At 42.4% G+C, this 26667-nt stretch overlaps 2 protein-coding genes across 2 annotated transcripts; one reads left to right on the top strand and one right to left on the bottom strand.

Annotated features, from left to right (window-relative positions):
• Nucleotides 1-203: 203 nt before the first annotated feature.
• On the bottom strand, nt 204-19338 carry tnks1bp1 (tankyrase 1 binding protein 1). Its single transcript, XM_068720408.1, has 10 exons — nt 19178-19338; nt 15662-16693; nt 12086-14528; nt 4046-4158; nt 3310-3403; nt 2978-3122; nt 2697-2833; nt 2373-2572; nt 2191-2276; nt 204-1122 (listed from the first exon to the last, which is right to left on the bottom strand). Exons 2-9 carry the CDS (start codon nt 16681-16683, stop codon nt 2201-2203), a joined length of 4230 nt encoding a protein of 1409 aa, XP_068576509.1. The 5' UTR covers nt 16684-16693; nt 19178-19338; the 3' UTR covers nt 204-1122; nt 2191-2200.
• A 1759-nt stretch (nt 19339-21097) lies between these two features.
• Nucleotides 21098-25962, top strand: LOC137879687 (protein unc-119 homolog B-like). Its single transcript, XM_068720591.1, has 5 exons — nt 21098-21505; nt 22489-22602; nt 22861-22960; nt 23166-23338; nt 24605-25962. Exons 1-5 carry the CDS (start codon nt 21274-21276, stop codon nt 24715-24717), a joined length of 732 nt encoding a protein of 243 aa, XP_068576692.1. The 5' UTR covers nt 21098-21273; the 3' UTR covers nt 24718-25962.
• The last annotated feature ends 705 nt before the right edge of the window (nt 25963-26667 follow it).

Genomic DNA, 26667 nt, shown 5'->3' with positions numbered 1-26667 from the left:
GTTTCTTTACCTTTCTCTTCATCCAGCATTCAAAAAGTTACATCCATTAAGGTTGCTTACAGTAGATGAATGAGACTATGTCGTAAATATTTCCAAGTTGTGTCTTAAAACTGACCAGTGGGCATGTGCATCTTCATGCTCCACGGCATGCCCACCTTTTGCACTGTGGTGTGAAAGCTTCCCATCAAAAACATACACTCGAATGCATTTCATAGAAAAGTTTTAATAGAATTCCCTCAATTTCCTCTTATCATACAGCATGTTGATCTTAAATGATTACAGCAATGATGACAGTCACTCTTTAACATTAAAAAGGCACATAAAAACATCTCGAGCAGATTTCTGGGTTAAAGATTTCACAAAACACACTTCCTGATTCTGTTATAGCGTGCTCAAAATTTCCTCCAAGCTCATTGTTGATTTTCTAACCATCTATTGGGCGTTTTCATAAAAAACAGGAAATGCATCTTTAAGTTTTGTGGACCTGGAAAGAGAAGACCGACATTCATGGTGCAACAAATAGAAAAATTCCCTTGACCGTGTTACTACAGTTAGGTACTTGATTATTCTATTGCTTAGCTATTTTTTAAAGTGCTTAAAAGTTTATTTGAGACAATCTGCGATTGGAAAGATTATGTAAAAGGCATTTTTGTACAATTTAAACTAAAATACACACACGGTGCAATCCATTATTCATTGTCAGTATATTCTGTACATATGTGTGTATGTGTGAAGATAGATATCCAGCTGAAGGCCTAGTGTCATCAGTCCCTGTCAGCATATGATGGACTAACACATTCAAACAATAAGACAATCCATGGCGTTGCTCTAATTACGTTGGTGTCCTCCCCCTCCATTGAGCCTCTGTACAGCAGTAGATAAAACATGTACTTGGCATTAACACATCACAGTCTTGGCACAAAGCCGTGGCACCATATTTAATTTACAAGCCAGAAAAGTTCTTGATGTCTTCTGCCTGAACTCCACTCCTGCATATCTCAATAAAGGTCCAAATTAAGGCACTCAAAGTTGAAAATGGAGCAATCGTGGCAAGGCGTCTGTCAGCAGCAGCAGCTGAGATGGATTGATTCGTGCTGAACAGCAATGGCACAGTGTCGTCTCCTTGAGGGAACAAGAGAAAGAAAAGTTCAGGAAGAAGTTTCCAAATCACAGACTACAGGAGGCATCAACTTTATGTCATATATTTGATCAGATGTCGTTTGTTGGAGATGTGTTTATCTGTAAGTACTCTACACTCCCATGAGTGTTAATTTTCAGCAGCGGTGGCGCAAGTAGCACTCAAATCCATAATCCTGTTACATCGACATGTCCTTTTCACTTACTGTAGCTTATGTACGTGAAGGTAAGAGCAAAAATATTGCTGCAAGCAGCAATTCCACAAAATTGTGGATGTCTTTACCCACTGTGCAATTTAGATCTTGACAGGAGAAAGCTTTTCAGAAATACGGCCCACTTCCTGTTTTGCTCTTCGCTGTCCATATTTTAAACAGTCGCATCAAATAACACACGTGTTCCTGACAGCCCAGCCGGAAAGTTCAAACCATTCGCTTTCTGTTATCGCAAACCTATTCAGCTGTCTTGCATTATGACTCACAAGCATATTAGTCCTTTTGAATAATGCCTTCACTCCTACAGTAATTCAGAGTATAAGCCAAATGTCAAAATGCTCTTGCTCAACGCTCCTCTATGGCTGATCCTTTTAAGTCCAATATAATGCTCAACATATCACAAGCAATGTATATGGGTTATGAACAAGTGCTTGTTATTAATACCAGTATCAGAATTCTGTTGCTAAATAGGAAAGTCACCCAAAAGATGCTTTTTATTTATACATAGTGAGCCCACTGGATCATCTTTGTATGAGAAGAAGACAGAAATAGAATGCTGGTAAAATTAGAAAAAAAGAAAGAAAGTTATGTTGATACATGAAAAAGGTTTAGGTGTTTAAAAAATGCAAAAAACATGTCCCTCCTGATGTACTAACTCTAAAATGTAAAGAAAAACCCCATAAATAACAATTTATGGGATTTTTCTATAAGTCTATAAGAAGGAAAAAGTGTAACTCTCTTTTTCTTTTAAATAAACGTTCTTTTTAAATTCATATTTTATTATGTAGAAAAGAATCAGTGTCGTTGGAATTTCAATTATCACCTCTTCCAAGTTGCTCACCTGCGTCTGGCTAAGTCTCGCTGTCGTACTGACTGAGGCGCTTCTTTGACTTCAGCTCTTTCAGCCAAGCGGGAGAGGAGACGGCCCTGAGTGGCACACAGAATCACGGGTGAGAGGAATGTCATGATTAAAATCAATTCTTATACATTTTTGGAAGTGTGCTGTCATGCCCTTTTTCTCACCCTCCGTCCATGCCGCCTATGGGTGGCAGCACTCGTGCAGCACCCGCAAGATGAGCGGCAGGGCGAGGAGAGCGGGACTGTTGTGAGGGAGGCAGTGCTACTTCCTCATTCTGACTTTCCTTCTCTTCTCTTCCCTTGTCTCCTTCTGCTTCTTCTCCTCTTCCAGTTCCTCCTCCAGTTGTTCTCTTTTTTAGCTGAGCCTTGGGGAGAAAGTAAAGGACACTTTACTCAAATGCCACCCACCATGTTATGTATCATGCCATTTATTATGAAAACTGGGAAACATACGTATACTTAAGCTCTTCTCAAACTCTGAGAACTTACTATTAAGGCTGCAGGGCTCAAACCAGGGAACATGGGGACTCTCTGAGAGGTGGGAGGAGGAGAACACACTATCTTCGGTTTAGGCTGCTCCTCCTCAGAGTCCGAATCCCTTTGCTTAGAAGATGCCTCCTTTCCATCTAAAACACAGATATAATGGCTCAGTCAGAACATGCAGTAAATACACATTTCCAGACTGCTTTTAGTCTTGACCGGATATGTTTGATTGATCCATTGCTTGTTTATTTGAAAAGTTTAGATGACATTATGGATGCAGCAGTAACCTGTGGAGTCGGAGAGCCTCCAGTCCGGGCTTTTCCCCAGAGGAAAACCTCCACGCAGCGAGCTCGGCGGACGCGTTCGATTTCGCCTCTTACCCAAATCTGCCTTCGATCTCTGTGCGCTGGTGTCGAGGAGATTAGTGGAGCTCTGTGCACAGACACACACACACATAATCCAGCAAGCAATGAACACACTGTATTAACAGACCTGATGCAAGAGTGCGTATTTTCCCAGGTAGGTTTGCAAATGAACAACCAAACTATACGTTAATGTTTGTAGTGTTTGTGTCACCTTTCGGGAAAGAGGGGAGGATTAGAAATAAAGAATCACCAACCTCAGGGAATGGAGCGTGCTCAGGCTCACTGGGAAAGTCAGTGGTATCAACGTCTTCAGAGACTTCAGGAACCTGGTCAGGGACGAGCTTTGGACTGAAGAGAAACAAGGCTTTTTAAAATCATGTGTGAGCACAGAATGGAATTATAACTAAAAGGGCAATGTTTAGACGCTTTCAGTTCAAGTTCTGGAGTTTTCTGAGTTCCTGTGGTGTGCTCTATTAGCCACAAGGGGGCACAGAGAGCTCAAGTCTAGAAGAAACCTGATATCACATTTTAGTGTGCAGCTACACTTGGTTGGGCTGTCACAGGATTTATATTTAAAAAACAGAAATTGCTAATTGCATGTCTCATTATGCTGAATATTTAAGTTATGTCACTGCAAAAGTTGTTATCGGTTGCACTACATGCTCCGCTGATCATACTGTGAAGCCGGAGCTTAACTCGGCCCAAACACAAACTGCACTTTCAGGCTACTTACTTTAAGACTTCAATGTCAGATAGCTACAGAATAGAGTAACTATTTGGAGGTGTGCTCAGTTTGAATAAAATAATCTCAGCCACACCTTTTGCACAAGACACAAGGAAAGACACTTAAACCTGTCCAGTCCTGTCTGACTTCCATTAGGGTAGATGAAGGACATGAAGCCACGGAAAGATACTCTCTGCAGTTCACAGCAAGTGTGTGTGTGTGTGTGTGTGTGTGTGTGTGTGTGTGTGTGTAGGGTGTGTATATACCTGTCAATTTCAGATGTCTGTTCACAAGCCCCATTCTGCTCGTCTGGCTCATTGCTTATCAAAGCATCAGTGTCCTCGTCGTTTGTGCTATAACTGTTAACCGGCGCCTGAGACTGAGACAGAAAGACATTCGATTAAATTGGAAAATTAACCAAAAAACATATCATGCATCAGAACCAGAAAAAGCGACATATTTTGCTAAACTGAACTTCAGATAACTACTACTACTGCTCTACCTCTCTTTATTGGATCGACTTTATCACACAAAAAAAATCAAATGATGTGTTGTTCTGTAAATCTGCACATTAGAACTTCACATTGCGGAGCTGAGGCAGAGAGAAACCGGACTGTGTGCTAAGCCAAGATCAGTAACTACAGAGGGAGAGAGGACTAAGGACCAGCCAAGCATGCATCTTTTAATGAGCCGGTCACAGAGGCTGGGCTGTCCTCAATAAACACCATGAGCACTGGCATACACACCTAGATGCCCACACTGACACACCAAACACACTCACGCTGTCACGCCCACATGCTGGAATGCATGGGCACACACACACACACACACACACACACACACACACACACACACACACACACACACACACACACACACACACACACACACACGTTCCAAACAAAAGCAACTACTGTGCACTTCCTCGCATACATTCCTTTAAGCTCACTTCACATTTTGTCAAAGGGGCACATCCCACTGTTGTGTGTCTGACAGTGTCACCTGGATACAAAACATCACTCTCGTAAACACCGCTGCCCTCCGTACGATTTCCCACACTTCTCATCTCCTGCAAAAGTCAGTTTATTACTCTACGTCATTTGCACAATGCCTGTTATCTGGCAACATCACAGCATGAATGACTAGGCTTCTAGTGATTTTCCTATAACCGCAGAATGTGTTTGAGATGCAGGGACAAACAAAGTCTGTTCTAACAGAGACAAAGTCTACGGCGATGCAATTTATAGGAGAAGTTGTTAAATTGCATCATTTTTCAGCACATCACAGACTTGAAAACTTTCCTTTCATTTTAGTCCAAAAAGCTTCTTGTGAATTCAAAGATGGTCTATATTCATTTTTATAAATGTTTCCTTTTTGGCAGTGGTACGAGTACAGCATGCAACAATGGGCACGTGTATGAAAGTGGGATTTGCAGATCTGAAAGGCTTTTCTCAAGTCTATGTATTAGAAAAGCAAAAGATTACTCTGCCACAGAGACATTTCCAATTTTATTTCAAGTACGACTTGGAGGCCGCAGAAGAAGCTTTATATGATGATGTAGAAAATAATTATTCTGAATTATACTTCAACACAGGTGAATTCTTGAGGAGGCTGACCACTCATAATAAAACAAACCCAACCCTAGTTGACGTGGTGAACATGGTAGCAAACCGTTATAGCTATTTGCACATGTAGCAGTTACAGAGCAGCTTTAGTATTCATTTAGAGTCATGTTTCCGGCCACCTGGCAAATTCAAGTCCATTATTTTCTCTCCTTTTAGCTCAGTTTTTGGTATACATCAACTCTGAGGGAATTATTGAACTCTTAAACAGCTAAAAGCTCCATTATGTCCGCCAGCTAGTCGGAAATGTTGTCTGTCTGGCGCAGGTAGCATGAAGAGGGTTTTATCAGAGCTTTTTTGCAGTTACCTGTACCTGAGTGGCACATTATGGAAACCCTATACAGGCATTGTGTTCCTTATTTTAAAAAAATATTGTAAAATGATCCACACAACAACAATCTCTAAGTGTAGACATAAACTTCAACTCTAAAACTGCAATAAACCTGTGTCGGTGAGAATGTGCCAGTATGCTCTGGAGGGCGGAGGACGTACAAGTCAAGACAGAGTGGGCTTTATTATAGTTTACCTCCAAAACATTTTTGTCAAGGTTGATGGAATGTGTAAGACAGCTTGTTTGTGGCGCAGTGGGGAAGATGACGTCCAAAGATGCCACACGCACAACTAACCGAGACACTTCTACAGAATAATAGATGAAGACTGTCAACATAACATCCCCTCTAATAAAGGAAAGTGATGGATCATCAAATTAAAAGTAGATATAGCCTGCAGGTTGTTTTCTCCTTTTGGTCTTAGTAGCTCCAGTGTTGAAACCCACATATATAAACACAGACACACACACACACACACACACACACACACACACACACACACACACACACACACTCACCCTCACTTCCAGTCAGCAGACACAGTAAACACTACAAAACTACCAAGACAGATTTCAGCCTGTATATGTCTCAAAAAATTGACTCCTGTATTGCAGATGGCACCCAAAGATACATTTGTTTTAGTTTTGTTTAGCTCCAAAGCAGATGATGATGAGATATACTGTATAGCAAAGGATTATTATACAGTAAATCCCATGTAGCTGCTATTATGCTATTTTGGCAGAAGATTTCCTGTAGACCCTCACAACATGCTACATTGAAGGCTTTCTCATCATTAAGTCTTTTATAATACTTGCTTCATCTTGACAAAACAATATTATAATATATAAATAAACATGTGTACTGGGGTATGGTGTTCATACTTCCAAAAAATAGTCCTGAATTATTCTTATAAATTAAAATTATTATTATCAGTATTATGTAAGTAAAACATAATTATAATCCAATGCAAAGGTTAATATAATATATCTAATGATATATAGAGGTAAAAAGGTTGACACCGATGCTGAGGGTGCAGACATAAACAGACAGACTTGGATAAACCTTGTCTAACTGTGTCACACTATGTTATAGTTATAGCTTTATCTGTGACACACACAGCAGACACAGAAGGAAAGGGCATGCATGTCCACTGATAAAAACACTGCATTCGGACAACTTTATCAGATAACTGTGTCCTTCCTGTAACACTGCCACTGCCTATACTGCACTCCATTTTCACATTTGCATGGTTATCTGTTAACACATGGGCGGGGGAATTATTACACTATCGAGAGACATGGAGCTGTTAAAATCACCGAAAACCTTGGGTCTAAATTTGATAAACCCCAGGCCCTAAAAGCTGCTATGTTCATGTATCAATGCACCTGTCAATTAAAGCTAGTTAAACCTTTAAAGGCTATTAACGTCAAATCTGATTGTCATTTGTCAAGTGAATTATTTAGACGCGACCTGGATTTGATAAGAACAGAACATTTCAGAGCCTTCATTGATTTCTGCTGGTTAACGGCATCAGCTCTTACAGAGCAGGGCTCGGCGGCTCTCCTCTGCAGACTCTGCCGACTTCTGACGGAGAAGCGATGCAGGGATCTCCTGCTACGTCTGGCGAAGCTACGCAGCGGGGACACGGCTCTCTGAAACCTTCCTCGTCCATCTGCACCTTCTTCTCCTTCCTCCTCTTTGCCCTCCTCTTCCTCCTCCTCCTTCTCCTGCTTCTCTTCTGCGTTGCCCCACACCAGCTCCAGAGCCCCTTGCAAGGAGCGCCGCACGCCCCCCACCCAGCCCGCCACCTGCAGCTGGGCGGCCGACAGCTTCCCTCCAAAGTACTGCATGGTGGAAAAGCTCACGCGGCTGCTCGTCCGGGCACTAGGGTCACCATGGGGGAAAATGGGTCACCAGAGAAGAAGGCAATTTCTGGGTGAGTCAGAAAGCTGCGTCTGTTTCAGTTGTCATTTTCAATAAGCAGAAGGTAAAGAGAGCACAAGTTGTATTTGGTGAGAAGGTTTTCGGACGTCATACAAAACCAGATATAGTCCATCTTTCATTTGAGCTTGATCCAGCCTCTATATCCATATTTTTGTGGTTTAGGTCAAACTTCCTGGAACGGTCTATTATCTGCTGTCAGTGAAGAAGTAAATAGTCTGACTAGCCATGTGTTTGCATTGTGACAGCACTATTCCACAGCAGCATCCACTAATGATGGATGTGACATCCTGAACAGCAGCGTCCCGAAGAAAGACTTCCCCCATCATCACATAATGATCCGTTTAAAAACACACTGACAGAAATCTCTTCAAAAAAAGAAAAAAAATCCCTTGGCAGTAAAAAAGAAAAAAAAAAATAGCAATGAAGCGGTTAGTCAGGTTTAAAGATTACCTCTTTTCATGTGCACCTCCTCTCTCTCTCTCTCTCTCTCTCTCTCTCTCTCTCGCTCTCCTTTGATCAGACTTCTACTGCCACAGTCAAGACTGTTTGCTTCTGTACCTATGTCCCAGTTGACATCACAACTCCATTTTCAGGAAGAAAAAAAAGGAAAAGCAGCGTGGGAAATATCCGGTACTCCGAGCATCCAAAGCAGGTAGAGGGAGGTAGATCACCCCTCCACACCTGAGTGACTTCACAGAACGTCAACACAAAGCGGAGGTCTGTGCTCGGATGTGGAAAATCCAGAGGGACGGAAGGTGCGGCAGGCTGGGGCCTTTAGGTGCTTTTCTGCACCTCCCTCTCCCCCGTAGGTAAATGATGCAGGTAATTCAATGAGTCAGGTCTTTGTGAGCGGGGTTAGGCAGAAGGAACAGCAGGAAACAGGAAGACTTTTGGAAAGAGTTGAGAGGCAGTTTAGAGCGCTAGATGAGTGAGAGAATGGACAGCGGACATGTGAACTTTCCTGTCCGCGGTGTAGCCCATCCTCCTTTGAGTGTATGTGTGCCAGAAAGTGTGTGTGTTGGGGGGGGGGGGGGGGGGGGGGGGCTGGAGAGACTGAGTAGACAGACAGAGACAGAGGAAGAGGGGCACCATGTATGGTCATTCTGACCTGCTGCCCTGTTGACCAGATCCAAATGAGGACATGATAACCACATAGCTCTTCTCACTGTAAGATCTATCCGTCCGTCTGTCTGTCTTTCAGTCAGTAACCTGAATGAGGGCACACGGTTGACTGCACAGCTTGTGTTTGCCCAGTAAACACTTTCCTCATTCTGTCCTGTCAAAATAAAAGCCTTTCTCCGCCACACAATAGCGTCTTTGATGTGGAGGGTTGTTTTTTTTGCTGTGCAGAAATATTTTAAAAAGATTTTATTCAACTTTACTGTTTGGTGATATATTATAGGAGTGAAATGTGCTCTACATGAGATAAACTTGTTGGTATCTGTGCTGCGGAAGAAGGAAGTGCAATTTTTTAAGAGCAGCAGTGCCACTCAGTGGTGAAAACAGAGCTGCACTCTCACCCTCAGGTACAACAAAGCTTCAATACCAAAGGCTATGAAGGCACAATGCCTCCTTACAGTAGCTCACTGGTTTTGTGAGTTGGTTTGTTTGCTTAAGCACACACAGCAAACAGAAACACAATGTCACAAAGACGCATGTACACACACACACACACACACACACACACACACACACACACACACACACACACACACACACAGTTCAGGGCTCCAGAGTGCAGTGTTTTCATGAAGTCTGCAAAAATGTTGCATGTTCAAACAAGTGGTGAACCGATCTGCCTTGACTGGCATGGCCCTATCAGCTGTTCATTCCCTCTGGTGTGCTGTGATAAGGCGTCACTGCCACGCCTTGATCCGTTCACCTTGAATTGTTTGCTGCCTCGTCTCGTTTCACAATAAAGCCTGATCAAGTTTTCCTGTCATTTTCAGATGTTTAATCCGGTCTTTGAATGTGAATCAACTGAAGCACAAAACAAGCATTATGATATCCATGTACCATATAATAAGCATAGCAGCACTAACAAAAGAGTTCATACTTGAGTAATTTGTAAGAGAAAAGTGGTCAGATTCTTCCTCACATCTTTACAGACTTAAAATTCACAACCTACAATTGGACACAGGCTACAAATGAATACCTTAATTATGAATTGAAAGGGGGATGAAATTGATTTTACTAGTCAGAAGTAGAAAGTTTACTCCTCTCATGAAAACAGCGTAATTGCTGTTGTTTGTTCCATTTGTTAGTTATATTATATATTATTATATATTTTATATTTCAAAATTGGGTGAATGTTTTTCAATTAACACAAAAAGTAAAATTGAAAGTGGATAATATTGAAAAGACGCCCTATTATAGAAGGCATATATGTAGCATTTTTTAAATATTGCAGTATCTTTACATATTTTGATGTAGTACGTGTTATCGAAAATGAATTGAGGAACCTAAAATGGGGGGAAAAACAGACGTTTGATATATTGGGGGCAAAGTTTAGCTTAGCATAAAGACTGGAGATGGGGAAAGAGCTAGCTTGTCTTAGAGTTAATGTATTAATTGGCAAGCATTGGAGGTGCTGGTACGCAGGTCTTGTTACCCGTTGTGACCGTGGCTAAGTGGAGAGCAGGCCTTTCAATCAGAGGGTCGGCGGTTCGATCCCCGGCTCCTGCTCTACTAGTCTCATGTCAATGTGTCCTTGAGCAAGACACTTAACCCCAAAATTGCTTCCATAGCTGCGTCTACGGTGTGTAGATAGATACTGAATGAAGTCGCTTTGGATAAAAGCGTCTGCTAAATCACTGTAATGTAATGTTACCAGAGCCAGGCTAGCTGTCCCTAATCTTTATGCTAAACTAAGATAAACTAAGCTAAGCGGCTGCTTGCTCCAACCTAGTATTTAAGTGTGGTGTAAATTTTCTAATCTAACTCTCAGCAAGACAATGAATAAGCGTATTTCTAAAATGTGTAACTATACCGTTAAACACATAAATCAAAGTACTTCATCATATTGATTTTTACAATGACCTAATACTACATGAGCTGTTAAAGGGTTAGATATGACAAAATGTATGATGGATTACATATCTCTATTGTCTCTTGGTACATATTGTCATATCATCACTGTCACTAAATTTAGTCACAGATCTTGAATGAAGCATTTTTACCAAAACAGCTTTTAAATCACAATCATTTGCTATATTGATGCTTTGAATGAAATTAACGTATTACAAATAGTCTACATACTTAACATGTAGTGTATTCAATGCTGATTTGATTACTTTCGTAAATGGTGATACTACTCACATTTGTGTTAGGTAACATTTCTATCCGCAAAAACTCACCCATAGCTGCTGGAAATATTCCATCCAAGAGGCCCATGAGAAATAATCCATTCCTCCTTCATATGCTCATCAATATATAGATATATTTCTTCTTTTAAAATGCCATTGACTTTGAAAATATATAAAAAATAACGCACACATAGAACCGAAACAAAAGTAGGTGACAGACTATTGCGAGACGAGCTGCAGAGGAAGAAGTAACCTCACTTCCTGTTAGATTTATTTCCGTTATAACCATATGTCTACTTCTGTGCACCACTAGACATAAAGTTCATCCAGTTTGATGGACTGTTACAGTTTTTTTCTCACCACACACATATCATCTTCAGTGAATTGAGCGCACAAATTGAGAATCATACAATTATGGGTTTTTTTATCGCCACACCTCGTAAATCAACGCTTATCTTTCTCCGAGACTATTAGTATGTTTCATTTTTATTTGAATCAAATCCGCCCTTGCTGTCAGCAGATACTACTACTGACACATGACACATAGATGTATTTTTCCGGCCATGCTTGGTTCATCACTCAATGTCACGCCTAAACACACGTTCTTAAGCTGTGACTGAAACAGGGTGAAGCAAGTATAACGAGATGTCTTTTCTCGTGTTTCAGGAATGGCGATGTGCTGGTGCAGGTGAGGTGTGTGTGGCTGCCAGGCAGACATAAATCAGGGGCGAAATAACAACATCTACATGTACACTCCTGTCTCTGTACTAAAACCTCACCCTATCTGAGACTTTAATCAATTTCTCCTTTCATATAAGTGTGCTGGTGTTCACAACTAAATCTGTCAAGAGTGGGTTTAAAGTGGGGATGTACCAATCTGACTTTTTAGGTCCTGATTGACAGCTGGGCTTTGGGTATCGGTCGATACAGAGTACCGATCTGATACCAGTGTGTAATTAATAAGCTGTGTTTCTAACTGTGTGGAAGTGATTGGGATCTTTTGAGGGTAAAGCAACATCAAGCTTAAATTAAACATGGCTTTCCTAACTTTGTAAGACAAAATCAAGTTGCATTCCAACAGAACGGGGACTGAATGTTGTATTTACCTCCTGCTCGTCTTCTTCTTCCACTCCATCCTCATTTGTCTCCTCCGCTTCCTCCCTCTGCGTCTCCTTTTGCCCTTCCTCTTCCTCCACCTCCATTGAGATGAGCTGTTCCTCCTCCTCTTCCTCTTCCTCTGGTCTTTCCTGGGCTAATGTAGGCTCTGGGCTGTCTGGTTTTTCCACCTGCTCTAGCACTCTATATCCCAGAAGAGTGACAGTGTCCGGTGGCGCCTGAACGTCCTCTTTATCCTCAGAGACAGCTGACCAACTGTGGGTGGGCGGACTCGTTTCTACTTTAACCTGCGAGCCCCATCTCTTCGGTTTGACGGAAAAGTCGTCGAAATCCACGTTAGCCAGAGGCGGTCTGACGGAGAAGTCATCGTAAACAACTTCCACCTGACTCTTTGTGGGCTGATAGGATTTTGCTACGGGGTAATTTGGCGATTCTGACTTCTGAGGCACATCTTCAGAGTCAAAGCTGATTAAATTTGACTCAGCTTTGTCCGCTGCTCTCTCTCGTTCCTCCCTTCCTCTCTCTTCCTCCAGTCTTAACTTTTCTTTCACTTCTTGTTCTCGCTTCCTATCCAATTCCTGTCGTATTCTTCTCTCCGACTCTTCCACTCTTTCTTTCTCCGCCTGCCTCTTCCTTTCCTCTTTCCTTCTTTCCTCCTCTATCTGTCTCTCACTCTCTATTCGTCTCACTCTCTCCATCTCCTCTTCTTTTTCTTCATGCTCTTTCAGCCTCCTTTGTCTCTCTCTTTCTCTTTCCTTTGCCTCCTCTCTTAGTCTTTCTTCCTCCCTCTCCTCTTGTCTGAGTCTCTCCTCCTTCTGTCTCGCCCTCTCCCTGTCCTCCTCTGTCTTTCTCTGATACATCAACTCCAACTCTTTCTCTCTTTCCTTCTCTTCTTCTTCTCCTCTTAACCTCTCCATCTTTTTCAGCCACTCTTGTTCCCACTCCTCCTCTCTTTGTTTCTTTTTGTTAATTTCCTTCTCTCTCAGTTTTCCCTCCAATCTGTAATCCTCAAAGTTGTCATTCAATCTCTCCTCTCTCAGCCTCTGTCTTTCTCTTTCCTCACTCAGTCTCTCCTCATTCTGTCTCGCCCTCTCCCTGTCCTCCTCTGTCTTTCTCTGATACATCAACTCCAACTCTTTCTCTCTTTCTTTCTCTTCTTCTTCTCCTCTTAAGCTCTCCGTCCTTTTCACCCACTCTTGTTCCCACTCCTCCTCTCTTTCTTTCTTTTTGTTAATTTTCTTCTCTCTCAGCTTCTGATTTTCTCTTTCTTCCCTCAGTCTCTCCTCTTTCCTCTCCTCCTCCTTCAATCTCTCTTTTTCCCTCTCCTCCTCCTTCAGTCTCTCTTTTTCCCTCTCCTCCTGATCTTGTTTTAATCTCTCCTCTTTCTGCTTCGCCCTCTCTCTTTCCTCTTCTCTCTGTCTCTGCCGCAGCAGCTGCATCTGTTTTTCCCTCTCCATCTCTTCTTCTCTCAACCTCTCCCGTTTCCTCTCCTCTTCTTGCAACCTTTCTCTCTCCCGTTCCTCCTTCTTCTGTCTCTCAACGTCCTCCTCCTTCCGCCTCTCTCTCTCCCTTTCCTCCTCTTCCTTCTGCCTTGCCCTCTCTCGCTCCCTTTCCTCCTCTTCCTTCTGCCTTGCCCTCTCTCGCTCCCTTTCCTCCTCTTCCTTCTGCCTTGCCCTCTCTCGCTCCCTTTCCTCCTCTTCCTTCTGCCTTGCCCTCTCTCTCTCCCTTTCCTCCTCTTCCTTCTGCCTTGCCCTCTCTCTCTCCCTTTCCTCCTCTTCCTTCTGCCTTGCCCTCTCTCTCTCCCTTTCTTCTTCTTCCTTTTGTTGCCGCTCCTCTTCCAGCTTGAGTGGTGCCTGTTCGTGCTCCTCTGCTCTCCGTCTTCTTTCAAATTCCAAATGTTTCAGTCGCTCCTCATCATCATCATCCTTCCTCTGAAGACTTCCTACTCGTGTGTAGACAGGCACTGAAACAGGGATCTTCTTCTCAGCTTCATCCTCAGAAGCCTCTTCTTCTTCTTCTTCGCTGGAATCGGTCGCTGAGCCCAGGATCACGGGCGGCCCACCGTCGTCTCTCTCCACGACACCGAAGCGAACAGAGCGGCGTTTGACGTTGTCCCTCTTTGGAGCATGTTGACCACTTTCCCTCTCATCCGAGTCTCCCTCATCGGTGGCAGTTTGGGTTTTAAACGAGCTGCGATTGCGTAGCTGGACATCACCCTCCGCTGATTTGTTTTGCGTGTGCTCTACTCTTGAGCTGTCCGACGACTTGAATTCAGTGGGAGCGTCTTTAGACGTCTCCGTTGAGGTCTCCATGGGTTGTTCAGCCTTTGAAGAAAGACCCACCGCCTGACTGGACAACGTCCCCGTTACAGGAGGCTCAGCAGGTGGTATTTTGGGGGTCTTCTCTGCTGTTGGAGCAGTCGCTGGCTCAAAGCTGTGGAAGACAGAACAGTTCAAGGTTTTATCATCCTGATTCAAAGGAATCGTCCACAGATCGATGGCAAAGCTCAGACCTGTCTTTTCAATACATCCAAGCCCATTTTTACATATTCTTTGATACCTCTCTCAAGACTGCGTCCCCAATACAAAGCTACAGCCAGCAGTTGGTTAGCGTAGCTTAGCACAAAGACTGGAAACTGGGGAAATAGCTAGTCTGGCTCTGTCCAAAGTTAAAGAAATCTTTCCCTTGCCTCTTCTTGTATCTATCCATTCAGACTATTTATTTTATTTTTCTTTAAGATTTAAGCATTTAAGTCACAACAATAGTGATGGATTTCATTTGTGGTGCTCAGAGCACTAATAGTTTACATTTTAAAAATCATCGAACACACTGTTGACAGCTTTCATGGAAAACGATTTCTTTGTGATAAAGGCCTTCCAACAGTTGACAGTGAAAACTCTCTTCAAACCAGTGAGGTCATGTTGCTGTTGAATCCTTTGAACATCAACACAAACTAACTTCTATTGTACTGTTGTTGGAATAGAGCGGCGAGATACTGGAGGGTAACTGAGAAACTGGGAGAACTGCACAAACTCTATATTGTTTACTGGTATTGTAGGTTGGACATCTAATCTTCTGGTCTGGTTTGCACTCTTATCTAGACCCAGGACATAAATCTGACCACAGTCTTGATATTACAAGCCACGTTACTCATTTACCACACTGCTACTGATAGGCAGACAAAGTACAGTAAGTATGGAGACACAAAGGAAAAGAAGACACAAACAGTTCACTCTTCTCTCCATGATTTTTTGGCAGAAACTGGAAACCAATATAAAAACGATCCACTCTGCAGTGCAGTGTGAATCCTACATGCACCAATAAAGAGCCAATTTTACAAAAAGAAATTCCTGAGCAGAAACATAAATTACAACAAGAAGTGATCACAAAAGATAATTCTAAAATGAAAAGTATAACCCTGGCCTGTTGGCCAATCATAATAAATGCCATTAACCTTAAAATAAACGTGCTTGATTGCACTTGCAAGAGAAAAAAATGTCTTTCACTCGTGTCTTAAAATGTCAACAAACACAAATCAGCACAGATGAAAGGAAGGGCTCACTCACCTCTTAGAGCGATTTCGGGGGGCAACCCGAGGCTGCTTCTCAGTCTTCATAACCTCGGGGGTCTTTTCCGCGGCCCACTTCTTGATTCTCTCCTTTACACCCTTTACACTTCCCGTACCGTTTACATTTTCCAGCTCGTCTCTCTTCGTCAGGGCCTCTGGCCTCGACGAAGAGTCAAACAGGAGACTGATTCTGCGTTTTATGCTGCCTCCTCCGCTGTAGTCCTCCTTCGGTGCCCCTTCCTCACTCCCTATGTTTGACGGCTCTGGCGTTGTGAGGCTCGGCTCCGGATCCGAGGGCTCTGGTTTGTTTGCGTCCTCTGTGTTGCCGGTTGTGGAGATGGTGGCAGTGGGCTGGGGGGGCAGAGACAGGCCGGCTGACTCAAACCTTGAGGTGAGCTCCATGGACAGGCGCTTCCTGCTGCCGCCCCATCGATTCGCTAGACTGTCCACAGAAGAAACATCACTTGCTGATTCTTCCAGACTTTGGATGACAGAAGTCTGAGTCTTGTCTTCTTTCTTTTTACCGTCTATCCCTGCTGAGTTTACAACGTCGGCAGATGCTTTGTGGTTCGCTTGGATGACATCATCTCTCCGGGTTGGCTCGGACTCGGGTGTCTCTTTGGGTGGAGCGGTTTGTGTGACTGGATCAGATTTTCCTACACCAGAATCCGGAGTATCCTCTCCATGTGGACTTGCTTTGCTTTCCCTGGTTGTTTTTGGCAGATCTTTGGTGAGCCCACCTACAGGGCTGGGTTTGGAATCGGAGGTGGTGGTTTGTTGAGGGGGTTTCCGAGCCGGGGTGGTCAAGGGCGGTTTGGGGACACTTGCGGCCTTAGATTTTTCGGTCTGCTGTGTTGTCGTCTTAGAGGTTACACGAGCCGTCTTCGGGGCGTTGATGGAGCGAATGGTGGTGTTCTTCTGCAGAGAGAAGGGCTTGGGGGTGAGCCGAGGTTTGGGGGCCAGAGCCGGCTTGGGGCTAGAGGTGCCGCCGGTCTGGGACACCTCGACGGAGCTCTCCATAACTGACTCGCTGAAAGAGGGGAGGAGAGGAAGTGTTTACATACAGCGAGCTGCATATTTACATTGAAAAAACATTGTCTCTTTCAGCCAACACACGGCCATGTTTTTACAAAGAAGGCTGAATGAGTCTGGTCTGTCTAGAGCCAACCAGTGAGGAAATAAATTCTATTCACATCTATTGCACTGTCATTAGAATAGCAGCAAAAAAATACCTCAAAACCTGAGTGGCGAGATGCTCGAGGGTAACTGAGAGACAAGGAGAACATACTCTTTATTCTGAACTCGTATTGTAGGTTGGATATCTAATTTAAATATTCAGACTTTGAGGTGGCCTGGTTTGCACTCTTATCTAGACTCATGACCTAAATCTGACCACAGTCTTGATATTACAAGCTACGTTACTCATTTACCACACTGCTACTGATAGCCAGACAAAGTACAGTAAGTATGGAGACACAAAGGAAAAGACACAAACAGTTCTAGATTTGCACTCTTCTCTCCATCATGTTTTGGCAGAAACTGGGAGACACTATGGAAGAGACTAGGAAACTTCTCCTCTCTACAAGGAAACTAAACAAAACTCTATCTACTCTGCAGTGCAGTGTGAATCCTACATGCACCAATAAAGAACAGAATATTACAACAAGAATTAAAAGTCTCAAGTGTGGATCTGTTGCATGCTTCTGATCACACAATAGATGAACCTGAAATGACAAGTATAACCGTGGCCAACAGCCAACCACAATAAGTGTCATTAACCTTAAAACAAATGTCTTGCTTGATTGCACTTGCAAGAGAAAGTTTTCTTTTACTTATGTCTTAAAATGACACCAAACACAGTCGGCACAGTTGAAAGGAGGGCTCACTCTGCCTCCACAGACACGTATCAATCACACTGAACAAACACCAGAAACTATGAAAACTCTTCCAGCCAGGATCTTATTTTATTTCCTCCTCGACATCAACAAGACTGCTTCCGACCACAGTAAAGCATTTCAGTGGTCAGTTTCTTCCTCATGCCAAAGACCTGTCGCTAAGTGACACTGATAATTGTTGTGTTGCAAGTGACTAATAAAAGGTCCTCCTGTTGTGGATCTTTGATAACTTCATGACTTCAAAGTGCAAAAAGAAAGTGAACAGCTGTCGTCATGTGATAATACTACTCAGATCTCTTCAACACAAGTTGATAATGTCTTATACATCAAATTGTTCAAATAAGGCTGTGAATTTAGATTGTCATTTTTAAACCACACGCAACATGAAAAACTACTGAAATATAATTTAAAACAGGCGGGTGGGAGCCATGTTTGTCAGAGACTGACAAAGGCCCGATGAGTCATCATCACACACACATCAATACGGTCTGAAGAACATGATCCCACAAGATCTCCACTTGAACTGAAACCACTGACGCATAAACAAGCTTCTAAGTATATGGTCACATGTCCGAAAAAAGAGGGTTCAAACTTACACACACTGTGTGAAAAAAAAAGATAACAGTAGTGTTTCCAATTTTGTTAAGCAGAATACCAAAGGCATTGTGTGTCATCTGGTCTGACCTGTACTACTTTTGCACAAACCGGTAACTCCACGCCCAACACTTAATACTTTCAGCAACTCTCAGAGTTTTGTCAGCAAAATGTGTCACTCTTGCCTTTGGATCAAATGTATAAGGTGTATTTGTGCATGTTGTATGTTTTCTAATGACCTTTTTACTGCATTGCTCAAACACCCAGCACCTCTGGGTGCTGCTGCATGATAAGTGTGTTAAAGGGATCAAATTGGAATCTGGTAAGCTGTGTCCTGTTTGTTTCTGCTTTCCTCTTTTTTCCCCCCTTTTTTACAGCTGGATTCCTAAGAAACAAACACTGTCTGGCAAATGAAGCTGCAGTTGATTGATGATTTTCTGCTGCTTATTCAGGCCACATTCACGGAGTCAGTGAAAATCGTTCTGCAGCAGCACTTAGATTCTGGTTTCTTTATCTCTGTTTGCCTTTAGTGCCTGTTGCCCTGCCAAGGCTGACGTTTCACTGGCTCCCCTTTATCGTTTCGCAATTTTATTTACTTCTTTGAGCGATGCTGCGAGAAGCTAATCACGTAGTTTGGAATTAAAGTCTGGTCCTCAGAGAGGAAAACATGTCCATGTAATGCCTTGTAGCGCACGAGCTGCATGTAATTACAACGCTTATGTTTCGGTTGTTAATAAGTTACTAATAAACGCGTCAACAGTGAACTCCCAGTCGTTGAACCAGCGGTGTGTCCACTGAAACTGGACAAAGGAAACGAAGATATGTGAATGTAACTTTTACGTTTAATTCCATCTTGGCTGTCAAGTCTTGTGTCAACGTTACATGAGGATACTCACCGTCAGGATATAACGTTACCCCAAATATTTACGTTACAAATACCCATAAAGATTGTGCACCTGCTGTTAACACCAGTTTAGTGGACTTTTCCACTGGTTGAGCTATTTAACAGTTAACAGTTTATTTACCTTTTGTCTTCACGCAGTCATACAGGTGGAGGAAGGAAGGAAGGAAGGAAGCGAGGAGAAGTTACAAAAGAGAAATGCTCCTCAGTTTTCCGCGGTCGTCTCGCCTGCTGAGCTGTTGTCAGACTGTTGTTTTTTTAAAGTCATTCACACTAAGAGGACGTCAGGCTGCTCCTACACCCAGCAGACACTCCCTCTGCCCGCCACGCTGCTCCGGGCCGTCAAGTTACACACACAGAGACGCGGCTACACAGGAAAAGGCGTTACTTTAAAAATAAAAGCACGATAGAATTTAACAAGACCATTGTTGAGAGGACGCTGTCTCCATTGGGTCCTACGGAGTCAACTCTGTGCAGCGTTTCAATGAGAGTGCCCAAGCAGAAACAGTTACATTAGTTTGTGTGCCTGATAAGTAAACTGAATTTTGTATTAGGGGACCATAGAATGAGCCCCAAGAGGAAGTGTTTGTTTTCTGCCTTAAAATAAATTGTAAATTCTCATAAATTCAAACAATATTTATAAATACAACATTGAAGGCCTGTCTGTAATGCTTGGCTACAAAAGTGAAGAGCCTCACCATGATTTAAAAATTAAAGCAGAACCGTAAATGTGGACAGTGTTTACAATATGCTCTTTTATTTTGATAATCTGAACCGGAAAAGCTCCCTGAATTCATTTTAGCTTGAAATAAGTACGCTGTTCAGTAGACTTGATTAACAGGTTCTCCTCACTGAGAAGAAAAGCTACTTTACAGCAAAGTTGAAAGGATTTGGATGAATGAATATGAGTGCTTTGTGGAGAGCGCCGACTGCTGAGGCTACCTGGGGGCATCCTGACTGCAGGAGGTGCCCATCAACTGTCACACACTAGGCTTAACCCTCATTTGCATAACACCTGGGCCTTTACTGTGTTAAATTTGCGTTGCCTGTGCATTAGGATAGGAAACGTCCCACACAAGTCACGTGATCAATGTCTGTCAGCAAATCTAATAAATAATACTTCCTAGATTTTCACCAGTGTGTGTGTGCTTGTGTGTGTGTGTGTGTGTGTGTGTGTGTGTGTGTGTGTGTGTGTGTGTGTGTGTGTGTGTGTGAGAGTGTGTGTGTTTTGGCCTGTCTAGAATTGTCTTTCATCACATAACTTAGGCTACAATAGGGTCAAATTGCATTTATGTACCACAGAGCACCACTACAGTATTGAAATGCTGCTTACATGTCAGTGCATCAGTGGTAATAAGATAGATAGATGGATGGATGGATGGATGGATGGATGGATATATATATATATATATATATATATATATATATATATATATATATATATATATATAGAGAGAGAGAGAGAGAGAGAGAGAGAGAGAGAGAGAGAGAGAGAGAGAGAGAGAGAAAGAGATAAATAGATAGATAGATAGTTACTTTATTAATCCTGCAACGGGACACTTCGCTACAGCAGCAATTATGGTACAGGTAAACAAAATAACAGATAACAGATAAAATATTATATTGTAAATAATATTATAAAAATGCACAATACATACAATGAAATCAAAGTTGTGTTATCAAAGTAACTAACTAAACAGTAGTGCAAAGATTTAACCAAACAACAGAATAAAGGAGTTATAGTTTTGTGATTGATTTGGCCCAAGGTGATTTATTGTACCGTAATAATCAAACAATATAATTGTACATGGTCGCTTGTGGGTTTAAACTATTTTACACTCGAGGGTACCCTTATTTATTATAAGTATTAGTGTTATTACTATTAGTAGTAGTAGCAATAGTAGTTGGTGTTATTACTAGTAGGCCTGATAATAAATAAGGACCTTCAGGTAGGCTTGGAGAGCGGTCCAGCGTCCCCTGGTGGACATTTAGAGGAACCACTTCACACCCTCCTGTGGCTTTACCAGACGAGTTGTCATGGCAACTGTACAGCATGTGCTTACAAAAACAAGAGCTTGACCGTTCACCGACAGCTTTCTCGACATTCGACATCTAAACGCTCTACGACGCCATCTTATTCATCCAGCGTTTATCAGTGGAGGAGACCGCGGAGACACCCGTCACACACACAGAGGGAGCGAAGCCGAAGAAGAGTCGACGATGAGCGGAGCCAAAGCCCGCAGCGACGCGCCTGTTGCTGAAAATGTCTCCGGCGGCGGGCATAGCACTGCGGCTCCTCCGCGGGACCGCAAGCCCGGCGGAGGGGTTCTGAAGAGGCTCAAGTCCCGCAGGAGCCAGATGGACAGCAGGCCCGTCACGGAGGAAGACCTGCGGACACAGAGTGGACACATCACGCCGGAGGACGTGTTAGGACTGCGGGTGGCCGCGCGAGGTTTGAGTCTCCCTCTCTCTTACGTCCTGTCCCTTGTTGTCGCTTTACATGGACACATGATGCTTAATGTGCGTCCTGTGCTGAATCAAGTACTATCTGAACCTAATGTCACACAGAATATATTAAATCTACACATTACATAAAACTGGAGCAAATGACGTCCAGTTGAGCAGGCTTATGTGGCTGTCATGTGACACTGGAGACTTAAAAATGATATTACATTATAACTATTATGTAATTACCTGAGAAAATATCTGACATCATAAACAATTATTAGACTTCCCTAGCCTAATCGTCAATCATGGAAAGAACAGTGTTTCTATTTTTTCAAGCAGCTCAATGGACACAGGAACTTTAATTGTACTAAGATTATGACATCAAATTCTTTAAAAATGTCAAATGGACTACAGATGACCTCACAGAGGACTACAGTGACATCACAGATCAGGATGAGCCTCTGTATGGCCTGATTTTGACACAAAAGATAATAACAACGTGGTAGATCCTCATTAACGTTGTATAGCCTATATTTACAGCTGTTGAGGCAACATATGAAATTTGCTAGGAAAGGACCCTGTAGAGGTTAAATTAAAGTGTGAATTCATAATCGATGTTTTTTACCAAACAAAACCTTTTAAGAAATAGCACACATAATTCCGTATATTCTTGCTGGCTTCACACACACGCTTATTTTCCTGCACATGTCTGTAATACCACAGTAGCTCCAGAGCAATCATACAAACTTGGTCATATCTTATTTTATGGTCAGGGCGCATGGTTATCTGTATGTGTGCAATGTTGCTGTGTGTCTACTTTCAAGCAAGACCATGTCACCTGAGTCAGGAACAGTGTTTTGCATGTTATCTTTGTGCAGGTCAAAGCATCCTGTTTGTGCTATAAGGGTGTACACACATGAACTACAATGGCATGAAAATCATTTTTATGTTTTTTAAACTCCTGAATGCTGTCTATCATTTTTGCAGGCTACCTCTGTAAACCCGAGGACAATATTTATAACATCGATTTTGTGCGCTTTAAGATCAGGGACCTGGAGACAGGCACTGTCCTGTTTGAGATTGCCAAACCCCCAAATACAGGTAATGTGCATCAGCCTCCTCCTTGTAATGTTTTATTTGAGTGTTTGTTATTTAATGGAGGTGTTGACTGGGAAGTGTTTGGTTCCTGAGCACTTAAAAAAATTACCCTGCTGAGTACTTGTTCTTGTTTTCATCTTAAAATGAAGGCGTTTATGCCGATATCCCTTCAGGTTCAGAAACATCCATGGTCATTTTGACCAAATGTAGTCCTCAGTGTGAATTATTTCAAATGTGTCCGTCCTATGTTGTGGGTCTCAGAGGACGATGAGGAGAACAAAGAGGCAGACACCAGCGCTGGTCGATTTGTACGCTACCAGTTCACCCCGGCCTTCCTGAGATTGAGGACCGTGGGAGCTACGTGAGTCACTCACACATCATCAGCACACACCTAAGAAAAACACACTCACCTGTTCCATTCCCAAACAATGGAAACAATTGCACACTAGAGCTATAGACACTCATTTGAACCAGTGCAGTTTGACTTTAATAACATAATAATTACAGAAGAACAGACCTTTTGTTGAAACGTTCCAGTCTCCCTTCTCTCTGTATCGTTCAATCAGGGTGGAATTCACAGTTGGAAACCGGCCTTTAAACAACTTCCGCATGATCGAGAGGCACTACTTCCGCGATCACCTGCTGAAGAGCTTTGACTTTGACTTTGGGTTCTGTATCCCAAACAGCCGTAACACCTGTGAGCACATCTATGAGTTCCCTCAGCTGTCGGAGAGCCTGGGTGAGTCGTCTTTTCTTAAATCATAGACAACATTATTAGTTAAAAACTGTTAAAATAAGAATATTGTAGATCGGAAGGTCACCATATCCAAATGTTGAATATCTAGAAGAAGACATAATTTTGTTTAATGTATTCTGCGTACTTATGCTATTTCAATTAAGGAGATTCGTGACTCCTTACTAGCTATGTGTCACAATGCAGCACTTTAACAAAAGTAAAGCTTAGCTAATAATTGAGCTCATCATTTTGAAGAAGCTGTAGGGGATATGCACCACAATATGATATTGTGCATGCATGCACAGACCCTCCTTTATGATCCGTAGGACGGTATGTCATCAGTGTGTCTGTCTAAGTGTAGACACATTCTTGTGAACACAAAAACTCTTCCACACTAAGCTCCCACTCTAGAGTAGATGATCTGATTAGATTCTGAGTTTCATATTAATGAGAAAAAGTGGTCCATCTTAATACAGTACCTACATTGTACATTATGTACGTTGAAAGAGCTGTTGGTCGCTTCCATCATATTTCCACTACATGCTGGCCTTAAAGAATGCATTCTAAAGCTACTGTGAGACTTCAGTCTGATCTTAGCAAATCAAGTGGGTTATATTGTTCTCTGTGGTCCATCAAAGTATATTGCCAGGGTTGAGTTCCAGCATCAAACCTACATGCAACCACCAAGTAATATCCCTGTAGGTCAGCAAGGAAACGATGCCTGGGGAGCCACTCAGAGGGAACTTCATCCTAAAATATCTGACTCTGGAGGATACCCTCTTGATTTGGCAAGCTTAGAGCGCTGAAGCCTCACATTGGCTCAGGCTGCACAGAGCAAGGACTGTGGATTTGTCCTCTATTTCTGTCCTCTGTGTTTTATAGTGTAGTTACTTTGCAGTGGCCAATGAATCTTGCAATATACATTATGTTCACGTTAGTATTGTATTAACACAGACCTACATAAATCTGAAATGCTTTCACATAAAAAAGCTCAAATAATACACTTGTGTTATATGACAACAATTATGATGCCATTAATATTTGCTTATACATAATTTTCCTAATTAACTGGGTTTGCGACTTATTGTGATATTATTGTTGTTATGGAAGGACATCAGTGCCCCAATGTGAAGCAAAGCAAAGAATTTGGACATTTGAATAATAAAACAATCAATGATATTGACCCAATCATTTCACATTTCTATACAATCGGTTCTAATTGCTTGGATATGGAACAAACCCTTCATGCATGTATTGTCTGTTTTTCAGTCCGTCAGATGGTGGAGTGTCCTTATGAGACCCGGTCAGACAGCTTCTATTTCGTTGAGAACAGACTTGTCATGCACAACAAGGCAGACTACGCTTATAACGGAGGACAGTGATGTCTGCCTGCTAGCATGAAGAAAACACACATACACACATAAACTTGCGAATGCACACACATGTACTCACATTCATAGACTCACATACATATTATATACACACATGCATGCCCATAGCTCTACACACACATCATTCGTTCATTCATACATTCACTAGCAGCTACAGACACGGTTGAATTGCCTCTTATATTTGTAAAGATTAATTGACATTCACTGGGATCATTTTCAGGGAGTGTTTCTGATATTCCAGGAGGCCACTATCAGTCTCTGCTCCGACATACAAACAGGAAGCCTCTGTTTGAAGAAGGTTAATGTATCTGTTTTTAATTATGAACAGTTCTGTTTAAAACCAGAGGAGGACTCATCACTCTAGTGGCCGTGTGACGTCTCAAACAGACCAAATGGTTATTAGATAGATGGTTAGGTCCCCTGTTAGCAATTTTAAAAGTGTCCTACCACCGCCTCAACACACACACACACACACACACATACACACACACACAAACACACACTCAATCCTCAAGTGACACACATAGTGTTTACGCAGTGTTTGTCAGAAGCAGCTGTTCTCAGAGCTACCGCCTCCACAATCCACTCCAGACAATATCAGGGGAGAAAGAACGAAAGCATCCACACAAACACTCCTGTCAAACACACATGGTCACTCCTACGATTCCCCTCCCCATCTCCCTCTCCTCTCTCGTTTTCACACACACACACACACACACACACACACACACACACACACACACACACACACATCAACAATAGTACTGTATACAATTTTTATTGTGAGGTCTCTGAGATCATTGCTTCTCTCTGATTGATAGCAACATGCATCAGGTAACAGTTAGCCGCAATTCAATTGTAACCTCTGATTGCAACCAAACAAAAGACGATTATCACGATCAACAACAGTCAAAAAGGAAATTTCAAGTAGAAAATACTCATAACTTTTGATATCACGATGCATGTGATGTTATAAACAAAAAAGAAGAAATGGAATACTGAATACCAGATATACTGTGAAAAAAAAGAAAGGTCTAAAGCTTGGGCGTTCTTAAAGTCACATCACATATTATTTCCCCCCCCCAAGTTGGAATACGTCTGGAAATTGAGTGGTCTTTCTAGCTCCAGTAAATAGTGTACTTCCTCTTTGTACTTTGTAAACTTTGGTGTTCAGGTTTAACGGTGATGTTTGTACAAATATATATATATATAGTTTGTAAAAAAAAGTCATTAAAGAAAAATAAATGTACATTTTCAGATACAAGATGTGTGATGTGTGTTTCTTTCTGGGGATGAGAAAGGTTGATTTTTGGTAGTTTTAGAAGTCCCAAAAGTGGCCACTAGGAGGGGTTATGTTATAACTAAGCCATGAATTAGCCCACTGGTTTCAGTTTAGTTTCATGTCGGATTGTGGAAAAGATCACAGCAGTAGCTTTCATTATTACATGGGGACACGTCTACATTTGTATCTGCTCCAAACTTTAGATGGGGTCATGATCTAATCCCTTTATATTTCTCTATGGCTGTGGTTTCACTGCAGAGGGGACGTAGCACTGATAATATCATTTTAATTCCACATAATGACTCCGTCTACATGTGATGATCTTGAATTGCACGCAATGCATTCTGAAATTTGTTAGGGATTGTTACACTTTGATCATCCATCTTGTGGGATTTAAACCAAAATCTGAGCTGCTCTCTGTTTATTCTTTCTCAGGCTGTTTCTTCCTATCTCTGTGTTCATCGCTCGATCTCTCTCAGCTTCTCTCAGTTTCCAGCTCCAATGCCCAAAATCTCATGGTCTTTTTTCCCTCGCCTCTCCTTTTCGGTTTCTCTCTCCACACCTATGCAGCGCTCCCTCCCTCGCTCTCCCGCTCTGTTTTTCCCTTTTCTTTCCTCCTCTCTCACCTGGTAACCAGACCTCTGGAGAGGAGTGTTGAG

This window comes from Cebidichthys violaceus, unplaced genomic scaffold, assembly GCF_023349555.1.
Source record: "Cebidichthys violaceus isolate CVI_PGR_0920_01 unplaced genomic scaffold, fCebVio1.0.p SCAF_25, whole genome shotgun sequence".
Lineage (NCBI taxonomy): Eukaryota > Metazoa > Chordata > Actinopteri > Perciformes > Stichaeidae > Cebidichthys > Cebidichthys violaceus.
This window is presented reverse-complemented; position numbering and strand designations above follow the sequence as displayed.

What these genes read in the sequence shown, in the direction of transcription:
- tnks1bp1 (XM_068720408.1), bottom strand. Translation starts at nt 16,683, where the DNA reads ATGGAGAGCTCCGTCGAGGTGTCCCAGACCGGCGGCACCTCTAGCCCC. An exon ending in AGCACGCTCCATTCCCTGAG is followed by an intron (nt 3,123 to 3,309) that starts GTTGGTGATTCT and finishes GTCTGTGCACAG; the next exon opens with AGCTCCACTAATCTCCTCGA. An exon ending in TGAGCCCTGCAGCCTTAATA is followed by an intron (nt 2,573 to 2,696) that starts GTAAGTTCTCAG and finishes TTTCTCCCCAAG; the next exon opens with GCTCAGCTAAAAAAGAGAAC.
- LOC137879687 (XM_068720591.1), top strand. Translation starts at nt 21,274, where the DNA reads ATGAGCGGAGCCAAAGCCCGCAGCGACGCGCCTGTTGCTGAAAATGTC. An exon ending in TTGAGGACCGTGGGAGCTAC is followed by an intron (nt 22,961 to 23,165) that starts GTGAGTCACTCA and finishes TCGTTCAATCAG; the next exon opens with GGTGGAATTCACAGTTGGAA. An exon ending in TCAGCTGTCGGAGAGCCTGG is followed by an intron (nt 23,339 to 24,604) that starts GTGAGTCGTCTT and finishes TCTGTTTTTCAG; the next exon opens with TCCGTCAGATGGTGGAGTGT.